This window comes from Charadrius vociferus, unplaced genomic scaffold, assembly GCF_000708025.1.
Source record: "Charadrius vociferus isolate BGI_N301 unplaced genomic scaffold, ASM70802v2 scaffold455, whole genome shotgun sequence".
NCBI classification, from domain to species: Eukaryota; Metazoa; Chordata; class Aves; order Charadriiformes; family Charadriidae; genus Charadrius; species Charadrius vociferus.
Window position 1 is genome coordinate 193,072 of NW_009648550.1, and position 17,638 is coordinate 210,709.

Genomic DNA, 17,638 nt, shown 5'->3' on the forward strand with positions numbered 1-17,638 from the left:
AACAAGCTCTGCTGGGCTTATTACCTGGAAACCCGTGCTGCAGCTAGCAGTGCCGGGGAGCCCCCAGCGTGGGGCTGAGTTTGGGAATCACTGCTCTAGACAACATGTTTTTCACCATGTTATAAATTGCCTCCATTTTTAGGAAGTGGTATGATGCACATATAGGAATTGTTATTTGAGAAGCAACTGCTAGCTTTAAGAGGGAGCGTCAGCCAAGTTTACCCACCAGCAGATTCCCAGCCCATCTACTGCGAGTGAGAACATGAAGCTGAGCCAACACACACACGCAGTGTTGAGCAACCACACAAGAAGCGTGAGGAACGGTCTAAGACAATAGTAAATACACTATCATCACGTTCTGAGGCTCTCAAGGAGACCTGCTGCTAAACCAGCACACAAGCTTAAGTAACATCTTCTAATACTTACTTCGCAAATCTTTTCCAACGAAGGGACAAAGAAATCATCGCAGACAATTGCCAAAGCATAAAACATATACACGGCCTGCAAAAGAAAAGAGAAAATGTTGAGTCTGGAGATTGTCAAGCAGAAACAAACTGCAGCATCCCAACTCATCTTAGACTTGCTTTGGGATATACTTTTAAAAAGAATAAAATTCTCTTACAAGAAGAATTCATGGGGCTTTCTGGGATTTAATAGAAAGATTATGAAGTATTTATCCAAAAGCTCTTACAAGCTATCAAAAGCTGCCAACATTTTATCATCATCATAAGGACGACTATATTTTTAAATTCTCTGGATATTGCTAAGCCACACTTAAATATTTTTGCCTTCCTTTTTTTCCCCCTGTTGCACAGCACAAGGATTTTCTATGATTGCATTCTGTGAAAATCTAAACCCTAGAGAAGTAATTTTTGAAATGCTCGTGTTTTGAAAAAGGGGAAAGGAGCTTGTTTTCTGCGACTGAAGTGCCCTGCGATGTCATCTGGGATCCCAGTGGTAATTCTTGCTAAACTCCACATAGGAACAACTTCCCAATGACTGAAACCCAAGGGGGAGAACAAGACTTGAAAGGACACCTAGCGAATCAACCCTTCAATTTTATGCAAGAAGCATTTAATCTGTACTTTGGAATTATTAAACAGAAAGACATCTCTGTGTTTCTGAACAGAACATGCTAGGGCCTGATCTCTGCCCCGACAGGCAAATGGGACAGCGTGGCTTACGTCCATGCAGCTAAGCTCTCGTCCTCCTCAAGGAGGGTAAACCTGGTCTTTATTGTCCAGAGGGAAGGATCTCTGTCCCCTACCTCAGCTCACATCCTGGCACTGGATAAGAAAATGCTCATTGGCATAGTGGAAAAACGGGTGAAAAGCGTGCCAGCTTCCTAACAGAGCACACCATCACAGCCTGGCTTGTGCCCATGTCCCAGCCTGCTCTAGTTTACTGGCACAGACATATCCAAGGCCACCCAGGCTACTCTTGCACCACCTTACACAAACTTAGACATGTGGTAAAGGAACAGAGCCAGCAATACGGACAGCCAGAGGAATAAGGACATCACCCAAACAGGGTAGCCCTGCTCGTGTTGCCCAGAGGACACGCTGTGGAGAGGACAGCCACCCCTGGCGTGCCGTAGCAAAGTTTTAAAGCCAAGTATCCTGCGTAGTGGGGGACCTGGGAGAGAAGAGAGGATGACTGCACCCTCTGAAGACCTGCAGGACAGGCCAGCACTCATCCCTCGCAGCACTCCTCAGTGTCAGGTATGCAGCATATCTATTACAGGTGGCTAGAAAACTAGATACTAGTTTTACTAGAAAACAATCTGTCTGCACGTGCTACCAAAAACCTGCCACAGAGAGAGTCTACGTTACCATCTTGGATCTCGTTTCCAGCAGACTACAGTATGGGCAAAGGTTTATTTATTGCTATGTACTTGTGAAAACAGGCACACACAAGAGACATCCTTAAATTTTGGGCATGTAAACAGAGAGGCGAGGCTCAGGGCACAAACCTGGAACAAACTGCACTGCAGCAGCTGAGTGCAAACCAGCTGTGTCCAAAAAGAAGGGATGTGAAAGGCTGCACACGGTGAGGCAGGAGAGATGAACACCTGAGCTCTCCCTCTCCGATCTCTCCTCTGGGAGTTCGCTGGACACCTCTGGCAGAGGCAGGACCTTGTGAGGGGCTGCAGCCTGTGCTCAGGCCAGCAGGCTCACCGCTCCTGCGAGTCAAAGGAAATGATGTCCCCCCACACCACCGTGAGGCATGAGGTTGCTGTGGACGGAGATACATGTGCTGCTCCATAGCAGCGCGTATCATTAACCACAAGTGCAAACTAAGCATCACCGCCAGGTTTGCATGGTGCACAGCCCAGCCCCAGGGCTGCCTTAGAGCATCACAGTCCCGCAGCAGCATCTGTATTCCCATCCTGGCGTGCGTTTACATCCCTTGTCTGACTTGATCACGTAAATCCTCCTCACGCTGGAAACATACACCTCCATAATATTTTGCTAGGTTTTCAGTGCATATAATTGTTTTGGTTTTTTTTTTTCTTTCTTTTTCTTAAAGACAGAGCTTCTCACCTGTAGAGCTACTTGTAGTGTGCCTGAAAGTGAACAGCCCAAGAAAGAAGTAGTTTTGGCATCTGGTCCAATAAAGCAGGTGAGCATGCATCATTCCCTTTCTTTTTCACAGTATCACTTATAGGCATTACAACATCTTTCCACTCCCAAAGTGAGGCTAAACTACCTTAAAGTTCAAAGACAGCTCCATCTTTTTTTGTGACACCTGCCATGAATTATTTTTACAAGTAGTGCAGCTGCAGTGAATAACTAGAGCTGAGAGAAGTGGCCAATATTTGTAGAAAAACAGTGTCTTAATCCTACTGAAGCACAAAGTTATTACCACATCACCGACAGATCCTCCTGCTTTACTTGTCTTTGAAGTTTACCGTTGAAGCTCAGGATATGGGAGGAGACCAGAGCATTTTTTTTCTGGAGGGAAAGCAGCAATAAAAGTGACTTCTAGGTTTTTGTTCTCTCTTTAATTTTCCAGGAACAGGTTTATATCCCCCAAACTCCCCCAAACCCCACATTCTAACTGGCCAGAATGTAATTACAACTTTGCTGCAAAAAGCCAATAACTTCTGTGAAAATCTCAGCCATGAAAACTTTTCAAGCTCAAAAATGTTTCAAGTGTATTTTTTTCAGGATTAAAGATGGGAATTTCATCATAATGGATGACTTTGACAACATCTTGAAGATTCAGTGCTAGACTGTCACTTAGGACAGTTTCTGTGCTCCTCTGTCACTTCACATAACATGTATAAATGTAACTTACACTTTATGAAACTCTAACACTGCAAAAGGGCCCAGAGGACCATGAACGTAAGCAAAATTTCAGATCTACAACTCTGCCGGGTGCAGCTGAGACCTCGATGTTGTAGAGAGAGCACTAGCTGCTGACATGATACCAACAGATAACTGTATGAACAGAGAAAAGGGAAGCAAATGGCTCACAGACATTATGCATCATAGGAAGACGGATCGGAAACAGCCCCAGAGAGTTACATGGCCAAATCCCGTTGAAATACAATGGATAGCGGGTGCCCAACTTCAGCCTGGATTTTCTGATCTGCTAATCATACTAATCTGCAGTGGTTCGTGCCATCATTTCCCTTCCCAAATACACAGTAATGCCTTTCAAGAACACTAATCTGTACATCATCATCCCTATAAATTGACCGCATCCTCTACATTTGACATAATCTACAGTCACAGAGCGCAGGGCATCATATGGTTGCTTGGGCTTCCTGCAATCTGCTGCTGTTGCGGTAGCCAAGTTCTCCCAAAGGGGGGCAAAGCAATGGGGACGGAGAGGAGACAACAAACCAAAAAAGCACACGCTCAAAAGCCAAACCAGGTCACTTCAGCACCTGCCCCCACACGTGGCGCACACGCACAGTCGTTGCCCTCCTGTATGTTCTCACTGTTTTTTTCAGATCATGCAAATTATCTGTATCGTATGTGTTGCTCACCAGAAGGACAATCAGTCTGGATCGACATCAGGTGCAAGGCGTTCAGCAGTTTAAGTTTAGGAAAATCCTTCTGAAGGTTTTTAAATGAGCATTCAAATGATGCAAGGGTTGGGTTTGCACTGTCTCCAGTACAGAGAAGAACGGCAAGGCATACCCATGTTCCAGTAACTGTGACTTGTGTAATGGCCACAGGGGACAATGTGATGGACAGAACACAGAAAATGTCTCACCCCCACCATCATTTAGTTGTGTTCGGCTCGAAGTGAGGATATGGAAGTCTTTAAACAGGCAACCTACTTAAAGGACACTCTTCCTCCCCAGAAGGACATTAAAAAATTACGAAAATATACTGGCTCTGCATAACAGGATTACAAATACCAGATTAAGTATTACATTAGGATTGATTTTAAAATGATTCTCACAAACAAGCATCAGAGAAATAATTGCAATCTCTTCATCAAAGGAGATTAAGTATCTTACTCGAAATACATGTTCTGTTGCACGGGACATAAATGATAATTTTTCATGTTTGTCCAGCAGTCCTTTGAGTTTTCTGTGCCAGTCTTCATACTCAGATTAAAACTTTCTTGACTGAGCCAAAACAAGAAACTTTTCATAAGAAAGCTTAAATGCTGTAGGAGCCAGCGACTCTCACAGCCCTGCCTTCTTCCCAAGGAAGCCAGGAAAGGAAGAGGTGACGGTCCCTGGCTGCTCCCCAGGCAGACCTTCCGCCTCAGGTGAGGTGGCATAGCCAAAGGCCATCACTGAAACCACCGTAACCACGCACAGGACTTTCCTCAATTCCAACTACATTATAAAAACACCTAAAACTCCATTATTGAAGAGAAATTAAAAAAAAAAAAAAAACACCACCAAAACAAACAAGCCAAGCAAGGAACCCTCAGAGTCCAAGTTTACCCGGAGCAGCAGCGCATGGTATTGCTATGTGCTCAGCAGCAAGCTCTCTGTATCGTGCAGCATCGCTGAAGCAAGCACATGCAGGGCACTGGAAAATCATCACCCTAACGAGCCAGCTCTGTGCTGTAGAAATGAGATGCGGCTGGTTTTTGACTCTGCAGAAATCGACAAAGACAGGATACATCCAGAGCGACCTACATTTTCTGCACAGCTCGCACAAGAGAGGCAGGTTTCCCCCTTGGAGCACCCCGTTCCCATGGCTACACTGAATGATGGAAAATGAGGAGCATGAGGGACGTCTAAGCAGAGACAGCACTCCTTCACCCCGGCTCAGCGTGTGGTGCCCTAGCTCTGCGCGGAGAAGAGCTCGACCTCGACAGCACACACGCACAGACTCTTGACACCGGCAGCGTGACACATCCTGGTACCACATTCTGCATTTGCTCGGAGAGACTTGGGAAAAGGGTAACCAACGCTGCGCTGTCAAAAAGACTGGGATAACACAGGGATCGGGGCAGAGCCTGCAGCTGGGCAGACAAAGGTTGAGCAGTGATGGGGCAGGGAGGAAAGACAGCACCCATCTCGTCGGCTCTTCCAGGGAAACCTGCAGCGATACCCAAACCCTCCTTCCTCTGCTGTCAGCAAAAACCTCACAAACAACTTGGTGAAGCAATTTCACTCCCCTGTCTCATGGAAGCAACAGGTACCTGTCACCCAGCGTAGGGCTGGGGGTCTGCATGGGCATCACTATGCATCTGCTGGAACAAACTACAAACCAGTGAAATGCTACGAGAATGCCCAGACACCTGCGCACCATCAGGAACAACATTAAGATTGCAAAACGAAGCTCTCAAGCCCTGGGGAGCTCCCGGCCTGCGGGCTGTACATTTGGTCCTTTAGCAGTGAACAGCACTAGACTCTCGAAATCCAGACCCTGGCTCCCTCCAATCAGAACATCCCAAACCAGTGACTTACTGGGGAGGGAGGGGGTGACCGTCCAGAGCAGCATGCTGCCTTCTCAGAGAGGACATGAAAATAATTAGTAGCAGTGAAGCAATCAGTTGATGAGCTCCTAAGAAGTATCTAGGGGGAAACTACACACTATGGCTCCAAACCTGTAACACGTTTTTAGTGGCCCACTTTTCCTTTAAACTGAAGTTTTTTCAGCTCAGACATAAAACTATTGCTAAACTGTTCCTGTCCAGTCTTTTCTTAGATTTCTGAAGTGTTTAGGGATTTACTTTCATCTTTATGATCAGATTATGTTAAATAATTCTGCACAGCCCCACCGTGGGATCTGCTGGGGTTTTCGTATTTTCACTTTTATTAATCAGCAGGGAGAAGATGCCTTGGGAATCCCTTGAGAGGTCATCTGCTGCATTCCCCCCCGGCCCCAGTTTGTAGCGTTTGCCCCTGGTTCTCTGGCTTCTGTTAAACCAGCTTCTACACCTTGATGTTTTTCAGAAATAAACATGAAAGTATGGGCAAAGGGGGAGAGAAGGAAGATCACAATTTTACTGAAATGAATAAAAACCCTTTAAGGGGAGGTCAATAAACATGAGAAGCATGATGATGACCTGCTAATCATCACTCTATTGTTCTCCCTACCGTTACAAAGCCCCTTTGATTTTACAGTCTGGTTTCCTCAAACCCGCAAAGGAATTTCAATGGAGACAATGTGACTCTGTGTCTATATCCCTTTTTTCCCCACAAAGTGCATTTCTGTGCATGCTCTGATTTGATCAGACATTTGGTAACGGTATCGCTGGAGGGTACAAAACAGAATTAGAGGCCTATCACCCCAATACGATGACAAGCCCTTTCAACCCAGACTAAAGAGGTAGGTTGCTAAATGCTGACAGTTGTCTGTTTTCTCTAAGTACCTGTTTTTTCTTTGACAACAGATAGCAAAAAGTTACTCTGCTACAGGAGAAGGCAAAGCATTTGTCATGGCTGCTTCCCACTCCACCCAAGGGTCCAGACCAGGGCCACAGACAGTGAAGCTTGGGGGAGCTTTCCTTGGGATTCATGGAGCTGGCAGGTCAGGATAGAAAGACACTGGGAAACTTCTCAGCTGATGGGCACTGTCTTGGACCTGTATGCCTTATGAGAGCCTCCAACAGCCAAGGGGTCAACCCCAAGAACCACGGTGCTAAAAAGGGTGAATCCAGCTGGGTCCTGCACCTTGGGGATGCACAAGCTGGAGCACGGTCAACAAATTTTCTTGGTCAATAAAACTGCTATGGTGAATGATGAAACGCCGATGGACTGAGGTATCTGTCTTGTTGCTTGCTAGAGGGGAAGAAACTGGATATGTTTCTGTTGGGACAGCAGACGCTTACATCTAGTTCTCATTAAAAATGGATTTTTCTTTTTATTCTGAAGTAGGCAGTTCATCTTGAAATTTCAGTCCTCCAAACCTCATTTTGATACATGTTGAAAGCATGTACAGCTTATTCAGAACTGACAAAAAAACTCGTGGAAAAATATCTTGAGAGCAATTATGAAGCGCAAATCATAATTTAAAATAGACTGGAAAATAACCCAACTCATAGTTTATGTAGTCAACTGTACGAGAATACTGTGTGATTTCATAGTTGCTAATAATGAAAAAATACAGCCCAGGTCTTGTCTCTTTTAAATAGACTTGAAAAACACGCTCAGAGGTATGGATCACACAGAGATTAAGAACGATTTTAGGAACTCATATTTTTAATGGTCTCATTATAAACTTATTCCTGTGACTCAAGAAATTTTTAAAAAAAAATCAAAGAAATGTGAGGTTACAAAATAGCAACGTGCTGCTATAACCATCATCTTTTCCCTGGAGTGGCTACACAGGAGTCTGCCAGTTGTTTTCCAAGTAAAGACGTGAATTCAACTGCATATAGTTAATCCCCTTCTTAAACTACTCTCGTGACACTTTTTTGTATTACTCACGGTACAGTTACAAGGGTGCCAACAGCCCACCAGTATTTTTCAAGACTACATTACGATGTTTACACACTTTCTGTATGGATTAAGAGCAGTTAATACAGCTCCTTGAATTAACAGATGATCAACAGTGACCTTTTTCTGTCAAAACACAAAAGCTGTTGGAGGTGCAGAGCGCTGACTGCCAGGAAAACAAATAATCAGCACTCGGGATGCAAACACCAACCGGCCAAGATGCGCGTCAAGGTAGGTGTGAAACCCCACAGCTGGTGCTATGCGACACTCTGACTGTGGCTGTGAAACAGACCCTGAAGTCACGAAATCAAGCATCCAAAAGTCAGGAAAGAGCAGACCAAAGGCTGCCTGGGATGCACGGACAGGTGTCCAGGACGGCATTCTTTGGGACCACTTTTCAGTTCCATCAGCGCTAACCCCAGCACCTCCTTCAAGCCTAGGCCAAGCCCCGCATCTGGACATTCAGAAGAGGACACCGCGCTAACCACCAGCACCAGGGATGTGCAAAAGCCACCACGTGCGACACTGACCCCTGTGGTGTAGCACACAGGGGCTGCAGCGGTTTGTGGTGATCCTGCACCACCCCTGGGCAGAAGCAACTCACCGCCCATGGAGGGGACCAGCAGATTTGGCCAGAGCCAGGCAGGTGAAACCCAACCTGCAGCTTCACCCCATACCTACAACAGAGGAGCTGAAGATCCTCTGAAGGTCTCCCTCTCCACCAACTGCAGAGAGACTCTGGGTGACTCGCTGCTGCATGACACTACTTTGACAGATCGTTTATATGAATTTTGGGGAGTTTTCTTGTGGGTGCTAAAAAATCCAGCTCGGGTCCAGTGCTCACTTTTCAAAACATTTCAAAGCTCAATGTTCCCATGGAAACTTGGAAGCCTTAAGCTTGCCAGACAAAGTCAACAGTGATGTTACTCAACAAATTATTGCAGCCATTTAGCCGAAATAAAATCATAACACAGAGCACTCACATTACAACATGCAATACAATCTAATTTATACTTAAAAAGAAATCATGAATCACTGCACATAGCTGACAGTGACTGCTCACTTAAGCTGACTAAAAATTATGAATTGCTTTTAAACATTTATGATAAGCAGGTATTTTCTTGGCTGCTTAAGAATGCCTCTTCCCCTCACGAAGTACCAACTTGGCAGTCCTTCTTAAATTAAGATGACATTAAAAAAGAAAAGAATCGTCTTCATCTACCTAACAAAAGTTGAGGAATGCATTTGGAGGGACTGTGCTTCGCCCTGTAAGAGTATTGCAGCTGCAGAACGCAAAGTCCTCTAACACTAGCTAAGGGTCTAGTGCACTGACAGACCACGGCTTATTTAAATAAATTTATCTTGAATATCTTTAATTTTGGCCTTACCCATGCACACCACTTACACTGCCCTGTTTGGGGCAGAGATCACAAAACTCCAAGCCAAAAATTGCACAGATTTCTGATATTAGTAAGGTCTTTAAAATAGCATCTATTAAAGTCATCTTAGCACGTTTCTGAACTTTGAGGCAAATCCCTCGCCTGCACAACATCCTCCGGAAACCCCAAGAGGATCCAAGACACACTGCAGCTCATAAATGAGAAGTTACGATCTTTTCTTTAATATATTCATGAAGAAAAACTCACTTTAGCAACTGAACTAGTCAGGGGAATTCTGAAGACCCAAACTTCTTTCTTTTTTTTTTTTAAAATTAATCCAGTTGATATTTTTTTAACAGAAAACCTTCTCTAATTTGTTTCTCCTACAGCTATGTCAAAAGGGGTACCACAAGGATTTTTTGGGGAAATTTCTGAGGATAAGACTTCATTTATTTTTGAAGGCAATTACATGAACTTCCTCCCTCGACCTACCAACCCCACAGCATCCTCATGCTTGGGGGCAGAGAGCAGAGGACCACAGCTCCCTGATGGCCTCAGCAAAGCTGGTCTGGCTGGAGTAAAGTAACTTGCAGCAGTTTATTCACGTGACAGCATGCACCTACACTCATGGGTTGCACTGGGGCTTTTAAAAGGGATTAATATAAAACTGAAGTATGTTATACTCAGTGTAGTTGCTGAAACTCGCTCTCAACCACGACTGAGAGCAGAAGCCCCTGTGGGCAGGAGGCAGCACCGGCCTGCGGTGAGCACACCAAGCCTTGTCCACACCCATAGGAGAAAAAACACCAAAAAAGTCACCAAACTTACACAAAGGACGTGCAGGACCACAGCTCCATGTCTCCTGTCCTCGTTCGTGAAGATGTCATTGGGGAATTCATGGAGAGCTGCAAAAAGTGGGGGAAAAAAGAAAGCTCAGATGTTTAATCGGCTACTCAAAACCAACACATGTGCTGTTAAGTAACATAACGAAAGTTGCCCGAGCCCTTCTACTGGGCAGCAGTCCTATGACTACCACACCAGAGGCTCTTTGTTTCACGTCCCTGTTAGTTTAGCTTAACTAGTCCTCTAGCAGTTATAGCCTTTCCCCAAATGTTTACTGCGTAACTTGATTGTGTGGCAACCACAACACTGTGTACACAAAGACAGCCCAAGAGCATAGTGCTGAACCCCCCTGAAAACATTCAAGGGAAACAGTGACGTACAGAGTAGGCAGTGATGGGTCCCTCTCACCAAGCATTTCTAACTTATGGCTTTGTAGCCAAAATGGATGGGTAAAAGCCTCCCACCATGTCTGTGGCACCACCTCCCCCTCAGTAGGGCGCAAGTAACATGCACTTATCTCTGGCAGCACCTAACGCTCTCCAGACAGGCAATGACTCCCCTCGAATGCCCTTCCCAACAGCAGACACGGAGGAGGCCTTGTAGCAAACCACCTCTCAGCTGGCTTCATTCTCTACCCAGCCTTGGTGGCTCTCACCACCCTCACTGCACAGGTAACAGCATCAAGGTACTGGGATTTCCCGCACCACAACCGCTCCGAGGACAACCTGCTGCGTTAAGATAGCCAGCCAGAGGCTGACAGGGGACGCAGCCCAGGACAGGGGCAGATTTGGGAATTTCAGATCAAAATGAACCTCTTCTCTACCTCCAGACCTCACTCTGCCTCCTCAGAGACATCCTCAAATCCAGCAAGACCTCTGACATATGGCGCCAGGGATGCAAAGAAGGTTTTGACAAAGACATATAAAATATTTTGACAATAAAAGCACGAGTGCAAGTCTTTGGAGCTGCGAAGATGTCCACCAGGAAGGCTTAGCGTTGCTGTAACCCTATGTGCAAAGGCAAGCTGGAGTCCTCCTGAAGACAACACTTCAACAACAGGGTGGCGCACGCCTGAAATGCTGGAAGGAACTTTTCCATGAAGCTGCTGTTCTCTACGCCATGAGGATGGGGTAGAGCTCCCCTCTTCCCCCCACACTCTCGCGCTGCCCAGCCAAAGGCCACGAGGTGGTCTGCGTGAAACGGCCGAGCCTGGGGGTCAGGCCTCAGCCACGGGAAGGCAAGGACGCCATTCCAGAACCCCTCGGCACGGCCCATACATGTTCCCTGCCACAAACTCAAAGGCAAAGCCGTAACTGCTCCAAGGAAAGTACACAGGCTTTTATTCTGCAGTAAGGCTGTGGGACTGAGGCAGATTCCATGGCCTAATTAGATCCAGAAAAAGCATCTGTTGGTAGAAGTGAACCATGAAGAAACTTCATGCAGAAACATAATTATTTCAAACAATGATATGATAGAGCAGAGGAAAAAAAACAGCAATGCAAATCAGATGGTGTTTCTCTCAGTAAAGCTGCCCACTGGCAGGGTAAGCAGGTCCCGCTCCTCACCTCACCGATCTTCTCATGACCGTGATCTCCTCAGTGCTTTACAGCACCTTTGCTGTCATCAGCTGCCCTCAGGCAGCCCAGCGCACACAAAGGAAAAAAAAAAGAGGGCAGTCTACATGGTCAGAAGGTGACATGCGAAAGACAGTAACCCCCCTCCAATTCCCTCCACCTTCTGATAGTACAAAGTGGCACATTTTGCAAACAGGCAGAACTACTTTTACTACACGGCACCTTATAAAACAGTGGATTTCATTCCCCAGGGATGCTGTGACAGGCAAGTAGAAAAGGCCCAAAAGCAGATCCTCCATGGATTGTCTGTTGGTGATATTAAGTATGGCAACCTAAATGCAAACTCCAGTCACTGTAAACCCTGTCTTGAGCAGTCAGCGAGGGTATGCACGGGCAGAAGAACTGATCTTTACATGCTCCGTTGCTTACGATTCTCCCACAGCATCCCCTACCAGTCACTTCCAGAAGCAGGATGCCCGGCTAGGTGGCCATTACATCGACTTCCTAACTTGGGCAGTTTTCTAAATAATCAGGAGAGAAGAAAGGGACATTTTGGAATCTGCAGGGAGAGGTGATGGAAGCACACACATAACCTCCTGATTGCTCAAGCATTCATGCTTTTGCTCCCTTCCTCTTTACAGCAGAGAAAAGCACCATCTCCAAAGTAACCAGCATACACCAAGAGGAGGTTTGCAATTCTCCTTGGCTTTATCACCTGGTTTCAGTCCAACAGAGTCATAAAGTCTTAGAAATGACACACTAACAAGCGTCTGGGACAGATGATGGCCCACTATACTGTCCTGATTTGAGGTAAAACGGGACCAATTTTGTTCAGTAACTTTACTTCTTAGCTGCGGCTCTTCTAACTACTGAAATTAACAACATATTGTGCAGAAATAGTTCACTCTCCAAGTGATAAGACCCATGTTTATAGTTGATGCCAAGGCATGGTATGCAGAGAAGTTCTGCTTGTATTTATTGCTGTAACAACCAAGGCCACCTAACTTTGCTACTAGCCCCATTGGAGGGTCAGAAGTGGAAAAGCATAGTGGGGTCCCACCTGCAGGAAGGAGCGGACAGGACAAGTGACCCAAAACTGACCAACAGGGTATTCCAGCCCATCTGCCTCATGCTCAGTATAAAAGCCGAGGGATCAAAGGGTCAGCCCTCTTTCTTCAATGGCCAGCACCCGAGGAGGACTCTGTCTGTTCATGTGCCTTTGATCGTGATCCTGAATGCAGATCCAGAATCCAGTTCCTGTCTGTCACTGAGTCCAGTCTGGGACTAACCTAGTGCCAGCCAGTGCTGGGATCATCATCCTGGGAGGTTGACACGGTTTTGTATATATTTCATTATTTTCCTTTTATTTTATTAATAATATCTCATTAAAGTAGTTTAGTTCCTTCTAAACTCATGTCTCTCTCTCTTCCCTCTGCCTCTCTCGTTGAAGAGAAGTAGGGGGAGCATCTGTCGGTCGCCTGGTGGCCAGTTCGACCCAAACCACGACATATACCAACCCAGAAAACAGCTCAGCAATTTAGTTTGTTCAATGTGCCTTCATTAAGAGCAATATATTTTTGTTAGATTAGCTGTCCTCTTTCCAAAGTCAAGTAATCAGTATAACAGTTGAAAGGAGCACACAATATAGTCAGATAAACTTTGTTGTAAATATGGGGTTGCAAGCCATTTAAAGACAAATTACTTTCATTTATCCCAATGCTTTATTACTCTTCTGGATGTTAATTGGACTATAAAGCACTTAAAGACAGTCTGCCAATTAGGTTGCAGGAACTGCTTTTGGTTATAAACTGCAAAGCAAATGTGAAGATGATGTTCTGGCATTCCAAGTGCTTCTCAGTAATTCCAGATTTGAATTGCTCAATAACAACTAAAATAATGGTTTCCTCCTAATGGTCAGTTCTGCACATTCAGCCTCGAGTTGGAAAAAATCAAGCTGCGTTTTTCCTGGCTTTCACATCGTTATCATTAATAAAGCTCCAGCAATTGGAATTTAATTAACAATTCCATAGATGATTGAATGGAAAAACAACTCAGCTCACTCTCACAGCTTTACTGCCTGTGAAGCGATAACTGAGCAAAAGGTAGCTATGTCTTAATTTTGTTACTAATGCAAGCAAGGGATCTACCTAGGCACTGTATCTGAGGAGGGAAATACTCTTTTTTACATAAGCGGTCTTTTGGCCAAAGACTCAGCTTAATACGGTCGACTGTATTCCTCTGCATTGGTAAATTTTATAATGAGTCCTAACAAACTACAACCAGCACCTTTAAAATTCATCTTATAACGAAGTAACACCAGCAATACCCTTGAACGAGTGATTAAACGATGTCGCCAACACAGATACGGCCATGGAAACACCCGATGAGAGGACTGTACACCACAGCTTGCCGAGAAGCCTGGCGGGGTAACCCACCAGCCGCTCCTGGTTCACATCGCTCTCACCTGGGACCACGCACACGGAGGGACCGGGACCTGCCATGCCTAACTGGTGGGTGGGCTGGGGAAGCCCCAGTCCCCGGGGCTCAGGGTTAGGTGGGAAGTCTGGAGAGAGCCGGCTGGGCAGGGGCTGCTCGCTCCTTCCAAGAGAAATACCAAGCCTCAAACCAGGCCAGAAACGTCAAGCCCAAACTGCACAGGGGGCAGAAGGTTTTGACCTTTTATGAGGACTAGCAATACCTGTGACTTTTTAATAACAAATCGGGATTCACCTGCCAGGAGTTGTAACTATTTTCTTCCAAAGCAGCGCCAGGATGCCGTATCGCCCTCCCACCCTCAACATATGTACTGTGCCAGATATGCACAAAGCTGCCAAAAACATGTTTAGGTGTGCAACCTAAAGAAACCAGTCAGACAGGTACCAGCAGAAAGACAGGAGTTAAAAAAAAAACAAACCAACAAACCAACACAAAACACTATGGAAGATGCAAGACAATGAAGTTAAAAATAGCTGGAAAGGATTCATCTTTCCTCAGCAAAATATCATTATGTGAAAACCAAATGTTTTCATCACAGTTTTGTTTCGGAAATGTTCCTGACCGTTCACCAGACCGTAAGACATTGCAGAGGAAACATGGGGAGGTATGCTTTTAGCAATATGCAAAATGGTTTGCTAACACACACACACGCATATGCTTCCCTCTCCCTCCTGCAGCTGCCTAGGAGATTTTAGCATGACAATTCATAACAGAGGCGACGAAAATCCAATCTCTTTATCCAGAGTTTTTAACTGTTCAAGGAGACGAAAGTGCAGCTAAGGTAAAAGCATACAGAAAAAAAACAGTATTAAAATAGAATCAGCTTGTCACTACTGGCAGAGGTGGGGAATCCTAGTCATTCTTTCTGTGCACAGCAGAAACATCTAATCCTCCCTTCCTCAGGTTCAGGTTCCCACCCCCGCGCTGTAATGAAATGCATCTTCTTATCTGAGAAAATCTAAGGTGTCCATCACCGCATTCTCTGCGACATTGTCTGAACACAAACGCTTTTAGTGGCTTACGCTTGAATGTATGCAATTACAAAATAATGTATGCAAATTTGAAATCTGCTGCATTTTTATTAGATGCATCAGGTGCAGATGAGTACAGATAAGAGGAGAGCTTTGCAAAACACAGGAGCTCCTTTCTAAGAAGAAATAAAGGGTGTTGCTGGAACACCACTCCAACAACAGCTGCCCTATTTAGCTAGTATAAAAGCTCATACAGTTTGTTATTTTGCTTAAAAGCATGCTCAGCTTTTGTACAGAAAATAGGGGCAGATTTTGTCAGGCTTATTTTGATTGCACCAGGAAAAAAAAAACAACCACCCCATCAATGAACCTAAACTCAAAGAATTAAAGACTTCTTCCTAATTGATCCACTCCCACCCTGCAGACTTTGTAGGTATTAGGCCCACTAACTGCAGAAGGGCAGGATCTTCACACGAACTCGGCACCTCCACGGACACGTTCTGCGTGGGCATTAGGTACGACGCCCGTTGCCAAGACGAGTGTTTCTACCACAGACATTTGAATTCCAGCCTTCAGATGCGCGCAACTCGTTTTTATTTCTCAGTTAATGAGAGGTAACGTTCTCAGAGAAACAAAGCGCAGGAGCAGGCAGCTCAACACAATGCTTTTTTTTAGGGTGCACTTCAATCGCGTATCGATAACTTGTAAAAAGTACTAGCAAATATCAGGATTATTAGAATTTGGAAGTAATTGGAACCAGATGACTATTAGCAAGGTATGGATTAGCTCTGTAAAGGCGGCTAAATAACAAAGGAGCGGATCAGCAGTAGGTGTAAAAAGTTGTGCTCTTTTGCATTAGCCGAGGACCTGGCAGCAAGACTTCAGATGTTTAGACAGGTAGCAGCAGCCGCTGTGCAGAACGGGGAGCCCGCACCTTTCCAGAGCGGGGTGTACAGCATCTACTGCAGCCCACGGCACCACCCCCTCAAGTACAAAGCACACAAGTACACTCATACAGGAGCATTAACAAGGGTATCACAGTACACGCTTCCCCTGCCAGATTTAGAGGAAAAATTCGTATCTATGCTTGACAGGGAAAAGTTATTTGAGTCGTAACACAATGAGTTGGAATAAATGCTTGTCCTTTTATTCTCAATCACTCTGTGATTCATTAAAATTGGAACCCTGCTCAGCCTTGGCTTTAGCTGACTTACAAAATGATCCGCATTACCACTCTGTTCAGAGGATTTGCCGGTGCAATACAAATTTGCCTCTGTTTTGCACAGTCAAGCTACTCCAGGCAGTTTGCAGGCTGTGCCAAGGACAGATACGCAGAGAAGATGCTGCTGTACCCTTCTTCTGGATGGCAGCAGGGAGCGTTACCCTTTCAAAACCCTTTTCCTTGCCACTCCTTTCTCTCTCCTATTTAAGGTTTCCACCTTTCCATAAGGATTCTTTAAAAAAAACACACCTCGCACTGTACTGGGGGTTCTCAAAGCTGTAATACATACTTATTTTTAAAAAAATTCTTTGTATTGCTAGCCAGTGTACCTACTCTACGGACAAGAAAACCCTTGGGAAATCTGCCACAGCTTTCATAGAAGGAAGAAATGAGGATGTTCGGCCTAGGCAATGAATTATCAGCAAAGAAAATTGTCAGAAATTTTAAAATGCAGTTCATTTTCTCACACTGTCCCCACAATGGTTTCATGGCCACTGCAACCCTGAAGCATCCAAATATCCAGTGGGGAGAGGCCCAGCCTGTATTTGTATAGAGCTTTCCAGGATAATTACTCTGCCCAGTGGCCCCTGTTTTTCTACTTCTTTCCAAAGAGCTCTTTAGAAGTGGGCTGCACGTCCCATCACGGGATAGAACATGAGGCTACAGAACGGCATGACTTGAAAAAATGACATGAGAGGGCTGGATTAGAAACCAGGATTTAGATAGGCAACTCCAACATTTAGGAACCGTCGGTACTCACAATATCAACGCTACTTCAGTTGTCATTAGAAGTCCCAGAGACAACTATACTTCTGCAGCTGGAAAAACATGCAGACATGTAGCTCTGCCAAGCAGCTGGGTGCGAGCTGTCGTCTAAGCCCAGATGACAGATCGTTTGCTCCTGTGCCCAGCTCGGGGTGCTCAGAGCGTGCCAGCTTGCAGCAGGGAAGCAAATACATCATTAGCAACAACCACAATGGGAACAGAGAACTCGAGGGAACGTTGTTATGCCATTGCATAAACGCACGCGGTGCTGTATCTTCGGCAGCGCCCGTCGTGCCGGTCTCCCCGTCTCGGGAGGGATGCAGTGCAGCTGCAAACGGCTCAGAGAGCTGCAAGGGGATCGGCCAGGAGGATGGACGAGCCCCCAGGCAAGAAAGGCCAGTAACAGAGAGATTGTTGCTGTGGCTCAGGAAGTCCCCACACAGCAAACAGCTGCAGCCGGGGAAAAGTGCATCAGAAGTGTCCCCGCCTGTTTCCTTAATACATTGCTTTGACTTCTTCTATTA

The 17,638-nt window shown here is 45.5% G+C and overlaps 1 protein-coding gene across 1 annotated transcript in view; it reads right to left on the reverse strand.

Moving 5' to 3' along the window:
• SLC24A3 (solute carrier family 24 (sodium/potassium/calcium exchanger), member 3) overlaps window positions 1-17,638 on the reverse strand; it is a 142,773-nt gene that overhangs the window by 61,374 nt on the left and 63,761 nt on the right. Inside the window, exons 3-4 of the mRNA XM_009886046.1 lie at window positions 10,072-10,148; window positions 427-501 (exon numbers count right to left, since the gene is read on the reverse strand). Of these exons, the coding sequence (XP_009884348.1) occupies window positions 427-501; window positions 10,072-10,148 (152 nt within the window). The remainder of the gene's footprint in view (window positions 1-426; window positions 502-10,071; window positions 10,149-17,638) is intronic.